At 43.5% G+C, this 7450-nt stretch overlaps 1 protein-coding gene across 1 annotated transcript in view; it reads left to right on the forward strand.

Moving 5' to 3' along the window:
* AUH (AU RNA binding methylglutaconyl-CoA hydratase) overlaps window positions 1-5682 on the forward strand; it is a 275169-nt gene extending 269487 nt beyond the window's left edge. The window contains exon 10 of the mRNA XM_019517296.1: window positions 3982-5682. Coding sequence (XP_019372841.1) covers window positions 3982-4059 — 78 coding nt within the window. The 3' untranslated portion in view covers window positions 4060-5682. The remainder of the gene's footprint in view (window positions 1-3981) is intronic.
* Window positions 5683-7450: the final 1768 nt, after the last annotated feature.

Genomic DNA, 7450 nt, shown 5'->3' on the forward strand with positions numbered 1-7450 from the left:
CCTGAAGCCTTGAATCCTTGTGGTCAGCACTCAGTTGTTTTCACTAAGCTTGTGTGAGTGCATGTGCATCTCTGCGTGTACATTTTTGTGTGTGTGCATGCACCTCTGTGTGTTTCTGAGCGTGGCTGTGCATCTGTGCACACATCTGTGCATCTGTGGGTGCATCTGAGTGTCTGTGTGTGAATGTTTGTGTGTCTGTCTTTGTGTGCGTCTGCATGTGTGTGCGCATCTGTGCATGTATGTGTGTACATCTGTGTGTGTGTGTTTGTGCATGGTAGGGAGAGTGTGTTTGTATCAGTGTGTCCATGTGCAGAGAGTGAGCGAGTAAAGTGGGCGCCCATCTGTGTATGTGCCTGTGAGTGCATGCCTGTGTGTGTGTATGTTTGGCCATAGCTGGGGAAGGAGTGGGGAGCAGGGAGAAGAGGAGGGCATGTGCCCCCCTACCCCCAGCCCAGCAGGATCCACCCAGCCTCTCCTGCCAGCACCAGAGAGGGAAGGGGCCCCTGCACCCCAGTTCCCATGGGGACAGAGAGTCTCCAATTTTGTGTTTGCCCAGGACCGCAGTACACCTTAATTCACCTCTGCTGGGCTGTGCTGCTCACTGCAGAGAGCTGAACTGGCCCTTCCCCTCTGCTCTGTAGCCTGAGCAGGGGTAGGGGCATGGCCAGACATGGCCCCCTGAGGCAAAGGGAGCAGGGAAGGGGTTTATTCCCTCCTCCCCACCCCCCCGCGACCAGGAGACTGTGGCCCCCATCAGCCATTTCCCCTCCCGACTCCAATGGCAGGGGAGGCAGCATGGCCAGAGCCAGCTGGCATGGCCTCCACTATCTGCCTGCCTCACCAGCAGCTGGGGCTGCAGGGCTGAGCTGAGCCGACCTGCAAGTGCTGCTGCTGGTAGAGGCAGAGGGGCCAGCCCAGGCTGCACCCCCAAGCTAGGTCCTTCCAAGCAGGCCACAGCTCAGGCTGGGGTCACAGGGGCTGCACGGTTCCCCATGCCCAAGTCAGGTGGGGCTGTCACGGAACCCCAGGCAGCCCATAGGGGTAGGGCCCTTCCCAGCCCACTGCAGCTGCGTGAGAGCCCGGCCTGGCAGCACGGGGAGGGGTTGGCTGGGGAGCAGGCTTTCTGGGCCATCTCAGAGGCATTGGTGGGCTCCAAGCTTGGCAGCTGCCACCATATCCCCTGTCCTGAGCTCAGTGCCCATCTGCCTTCACCCTCAGCAGCACCCATCCATGCTGCTTGCTCTGGCCAGGCTCCCCACCACCCGAAGAAGAGCCGGGGGAAGCTGGGCAGACCCTGACTGGGGTTCCATGCCTTCCTGAAGACAGGGGAGTTTAATACCCGCCCCTTGTTGCCCTTTTCCTGAGGAGCTTCCCTGGCTTGTGTATGGCTTTGGGGATAAGCCTGGCAAGGAGCTGCTTTCCCTCTCCCCGTCTAGGCACACCCCATCTGGGGTAAGGCCAGGGTGGGGGCTTAAACCCCTCCACAATCATACCTAGCCCCTGAGGGGACCTGGCCAAACCCCCAGGTCAGCTTCCCTCTAGCCTTGTGGCTCCTGCAAAGGGAAGGGGGGGGCTCACTCTAGCGCCCCTCAGCTTCTAGCCTGAGCCACTTCAGGCATGTGCCTGCATTTCCAGTATGAAATGTGAATTTCTGTTCACTTGCAAATCAGTTGAATCTTTGCAGGTTAGACTAACCTGCAAAGATTGAATGAATTCAGGTTCAGGCTTTTTGAATGTCTGTCTCTAGCCCTGGAGGTGCAGTGTCAGTACAGCCAGCACCTAGGGGGTGAATGTCACAGATTTTAGTCACCAGTGGTGAGCAAAACCACTGAATTGGGCTGTAATGCTCACCCCCTGGATGTTAGCCATGCTTACATTGTGTCTCCAGCAGTGATGGCAACTGGCCTTCATTGGCAATGGCATTAACTCCTTGGCTGCTGGTAGCTGTGGCAAAAAGCTCTGTGGTCCAGATAACCCACCTACACAGGCTCTTTGACACCCCTAAGTTAAGGCATATGCTAGACACATAACCACATTCTAAATGGTGCAAATGGGTACTAATTTACAAAACCTAAAAATGTAGTGTATGATCTACAAAAATGCCTTGCTGCATATTTTTACTTTGCTTGATCTTACGTTGTGACTTTTAAAGAGTAAATGTGGTACTTTGCAAAAAGCTAATCATGCATGTTTATGTTAAGTTTAATGTTGGAGGTGCAAGTAAGGTTTAAAAATGTACACGTTGCATACATTAAAGATTAACTTTCTGATGACCCCCTGTACTAGTATAAAGCATGATCATTTAAACCAGGGCTGTCCAACTAGCAGACTGTGGGCCACAATGGGCCTTGAAAGATTAGTATGTAGCCTGCAGGCCCCCTCCTCCCCCTCCCCTCCCCACCATTACTCCCACTAACAGCTAAGCTCCCTCTCCCTCTTCCAGCTTCTACTTCCTGCCCTCAGTCCCAAGGGTGAGGCATGGCTGTGCAATGGGAGGGCTAGAGTTACCTGAGTTGTGGTGGGGGGCGGGGGTGGTTAGGGTGCCCATGTGTGTTCCAAGGGAGGGGACCAGGCTGCCCACATTGCAGGTAGATAGTGCATGTGGCTGGGAAAGGGACACTGCATGTGTGGTTGCAGGGGAAGCTGCACTGCCTTTACTGTGGGGAGGAAAGCTCAGGGCCCTAGGGTCTGTGTTCTGTATCTTATGTGACCCCTGAGATTGCAGCCTGTGTGGTGTGTGGTCCCCAGCTGCCTGGAAGTTGGATGGCCTGGATTTAAACAGCTGAACAAAAGCTTGCATCTGTTCTTCTCCATACTGCCCAGTACTGGAGTGCCCATCACTAACTTTTTTTTTAAGTTCCTGCAAGTCATTCTACAGCCCTTCCATGGGGAGTATGTATATGTAACACTTTGAAAACCTAAAGCACATAGAGTGCAGACAGGAGTAACAAATTTTTCCTGATCTGGCCACAGAAAGTAGTTTATCGCTGTGACCAAACACAAGTGCACAGCTGCAAACAGCTTCAAAAATGGCTGATTGGGTGAAAATGTGACCTCTCATTGCATCAGGTATCAGATAAAGATGTTACAACGTCTTTTGTAACTTTTGGCTGCAGAACTCCGAGCCTGTCTCTGTTTTCAAAATGGGAGGGGGGAAAGGGAGCAGAGGGAATTCAGTCTGGGGTTTTTTCAGCCCCCCGCAGAGGGTGCGGCAAGTATATTGCAGCCTCCCCAAGGTGGGGGGCTCCAATTTACCCACCCCACCCTTCAGCACCAGCTGGGGAGCCCCAAAATGAGCTCACTCCACTGCCTTCTCCCCTTGCCCCTCACATTTTGAGAACAGGAAGCACTGGCAAAGAGCCCTAGCCATTGCTGTGGGAGCCTGGCTGCAGGCTCCCAACCCACAGCTAGATTTCCTTCCCCCTGGAACCAACAGTGAACTTCAGTTTGGTCTGGGGTAACTTGCACTTGCACTTCTGTCTGCACTCTAAAAAGGGTCTTACAGGAATTTTGAAAATTTTAAATATCTACAGTATTAGTAGTTCTTTTTGCGTCAGCAGTGTTCATCTTCTTGAGAAGGTAGAACTGCTGGGGTATCAAAGGTTTTGTAGAGAAGCCTTTTGGCTTTATAAAATGTAAAAATAAAATCTGTAAAAATAAAAATGTCTTTTTTTCCTTCTTGCTAGAAATTTAATAATAAGCAACTTAAAAACAACAGGCCAGATCTTCAACTGGTTTAAATTAGTATTGCTAAATAAACCATTTACCAATAATCAGGTTACTCCAACTGAAGATCTGAACCACAGATTGTAAAGTAGTTGTATGTGGACTATGTTCAGTTTCACACTTTTGTGATTTCTGTATTTTACTGTGGACTACACGTTGCATACATTAAATAAACGGAGGCCTTATATGAAACCTGTACCTCATTTTTTATCAATGCTGGTATGGATAACATGACGTTTCTCTGTTTTTTTGTAGACTATACCAACAAAAGATAGAATTGAAGGTCTTCTTGCTTTTAAGGAGAAAAGACCCCCTCACTATAAGGGAGAATAGGAGAAACTGATGCCTTTAAATTACCATGAAATAAACCTACTGCTGGAAGGGCCTTTCAGCTGCACTTTGCCTCAGCACCTGGAATATCACAGCCACCAAAGTAAAAGCTAATCATACCTATGTTACTACATCTTGAATGTGTTCATACATGTATCTGCCCCCGATCTGTGTTAAGTCAAACTCATTATGGTTTATGACAGTTGCTGTATGTACTTGGAAGGTCATAGATTAATGGATTTTTTTAAATTCATATATATGAAACATCATTCCAAAATTTTAAAAAATGTAAATTCTTTATATAGACAAAGCCTATAACATAATATTGAATGTATGTCTGTTGTACTATTTTATCAGAATAAAAGTAAATTCCACACACCAAAAATGTGAAATTATACCAAATATGGTTTCTAAATGATTCTGTATATCAACAAGAAATCATGTTTATTCCAACTAAATATGTAAATTATTAATAAAGATAGTGAAGTGACAAGAATGATTGTCTGGGAGATTATAAACTTGTCTTGTGCTATTGTAAATAAGGTGAATTCTTTTGTATCCAGTTTTAAAAGGGTATTCTGTTCACTTGAACTTAACAAGGTTAAACTACTGTTGAATTTAACCCTTAAAGTACTACCCAAAATCAGAAGCAGAAGTACAAAATGTGTACATTAAGGTCACATGTGCAAGTTATGCTCTGGGTATGAACAGATTTGTCCTAACATGGGGAACCTTGAGGCAAAAGTCTGGAGGTAACTGTAACAGTATGACTGCATGAGTGATCTTGTTCTGGAAAGGTTCAAATTCAAATATCTTCAGATTCAATCCTCAGTCATGTAAGCCTCAGTTATAAATTTGGCCTCTTTCTCCCAGGTTTCTCCAGGACTTCATCTGACCAGCACTCTCCACTAATGAAAAAGCTGTAATTTACTTGTCTTAGTCGTTTTTTACTTTCAGGCTCAATTCAACTTTTTAATTGCAGAGCTGTGATTAAGCATGTGTATAAAGCTAGAGAATTTATTAAACACATGTGCAAAGCCAGAGAACTTATGTTAGCCTCAAAATGCTTATTCTGACTATATAATCGTTTTGCAGGTTCTACTACTGTGTAGTTATACACAGCCGCTTTGAACTGAGATGTTCTTTATTTTGTAGGGGCCTGTATGGGTGGTTTCCTCTTTGGCTTTGAAAAGAGAAAACTACTGTGTCTATGTATCTTTGCCTTGGAAAATGGCCTCTTCAAAATATTTTGTTAACTTGACTGGTAGGTAAATGTGGCTTATCAGTCAGAGCTTAAATTATTTATATTAAAACAATCTCCTTTGTGTTCGGTTTGCATTGTATTTGTATAAATGTCTGCATGCTGTGCTGTTTCTGCAACATTAGCTATGGTCAGTCTTCAATCTATGGTGATACAGCAGCTGATCAACATGAAATGACAAGAACTCATTAGAATTTATATTTAACCATATCTTTACATGTAAATTGATTATAACTGGTGTAACACACATTTCGTTGACTGATAAACTTGCTGAGTTGATCATTTCATGCATGATAATTTGCAAATAAAGTACCTGTGCTTGTTTTGATAGTCACATAAGGCCTTCAGGGTCATTTTCTCCTTTTTTTCAAAATGTTAAAATGTCATTTTGATTATTACTGAATAGGAAATAATTATGTTAATAGGCGAGAAAATATAAAGCCTGTACTGAATGGTTTGTCTCTCATAACTGATATATATTCTGGTTATTGAGTTGCCTTTCATTTTCTAACAAGAATTGATAAAGTAAGTTTGGTGTCTGTATATTAAAAAATCTAATGGTTACAACTATTGTGGCAAAAAATGTTTGGATCAATCTGTGTACATTTTTGCCTTAAACTAGTAAATTTGATTTCAGGAGAATACATTGCTGTCACAATATTTACAATAATCCTTTTTCCCCCGAGAAAGGTGTAGCCATACTGTTGCATTTTGAAGACCCATCTCTTGAAGTCAGTTTGAATATTTTTGGAAAGTGAGTACAAATTGGAGACTTTTATTAATGTACTTACTATAGGTCATGGTAATTTCTTTTTTCAAAACTATTTCAGTATTTGGCAAAAAAAATTAGAAACCTATTGTTTTTCTATTAAATAAGTGAATTAGCATCATGATAAACATGATGCAGCTGAATCACGATGCAACTTAATTGACATCATGATTCAACTTAATTAACAGCAATATTAGAATCCTACTTCCAAAATTGGGAGATTTATATAAGGCTCTTACTAAATCTGACTCCTAGCTATCACTCCTTCAATTGCTGGGGCTCAGTCCTCTCATTTCTTCTTTGTGCCCACTATATCTTTTAGCTGCAGTGGCTGTAACCGGCCAGGTCCTGGTTTCAGGCAGAGTGTACTGCCCCTATGTGCGCCACTCTGCCTTTTTTTGTTTTTGCATGGGTTTTTTGACCCCAGGATCTCCCAGGGTCAAAAAAACCTACCATGCTGTTTGTGGCAAGGGAGTAGGGTTTCTTACATACCACATGGCCACGCTCATCTGGATGCTGCCTTAGAGGATATCATCTTATGAAATATTTCTGTGGGGTCTACAAAGCCGTTTCTGTCAAATTGTAAGAGTTGTTAGTTTGTAGGCAATGACACTTGCTCATGGTCCTACTCCCAAGTTTCTTGTTGTGGCATTTCCAAAAGCTCTGTTAACCAGCTGCACTCAGAACAAGTACCAATATGCAGCATGTGCAGATGTTCCTTTTTGTGTTTATTAGATTTCTTTCAGCCACATATTTAGATATGGTTAATTTGTTGGAGACACCAAAAACTATATGGTGGACAGAAATGGAGAACTTCACGTTAAAAAAATTCCTGCAATGGACAGCAGTTGGAACAGATGGAAAAACCTGGGAATTTCCCAGCAGTCATTATAAGTTAAGTGTTGTTTCCTACTTTCTTTTGAACTTTGCTTTGATGGAAAAGTAATGGCATGCAATTTGGTTGAGAAGGAAAGATGATGGAAAATCTCTGTCTGGAAAAAAAGTGGTCCACAATATGAACATATATATGAAAACCACTGGCTTATAATGTATGCCTGTATTTCTAACAAGATATGCCTTATTTCTTCTTTGGCCTGTAGCTTGTTTTTTGGGATTCTCCTCCCCTCTTCCCCCTAAATATTACATCTGATGATTTCATTGACAAACTATAAAGGTACAATGAAAAATGGGGATTATCCAATTACTGTATTTAAGGGGTCGTAATGACATGTTCATTCTAAGGTTCACTTTTTTTTAGATATTTTAAATAATTTTAGAATGAGATACCTACCTCTGAGCAATCAAGAGAGAAAGAATAATTGCAAGCAGATAAACCTGTGTAAGAGATGTAGTCAGCTAAGATG

The sequence above is a fragment of the Gavialis gangeticus genome, unplaced genomic scaffold, assembly GCF_001723915.1.
Source record: "Gavialis gangeticus isolate Ggan-Ray unplaced genomic scaffold, GavGan_comp1, whole genome shotgun sequence".
Classification (NCBI taxonomy): domain Eukaryota; kingdom Metazoa; phylum Chordata; order Crocodylia; family Gavialidae; genus Gavialis; species Gavialis gangeticus.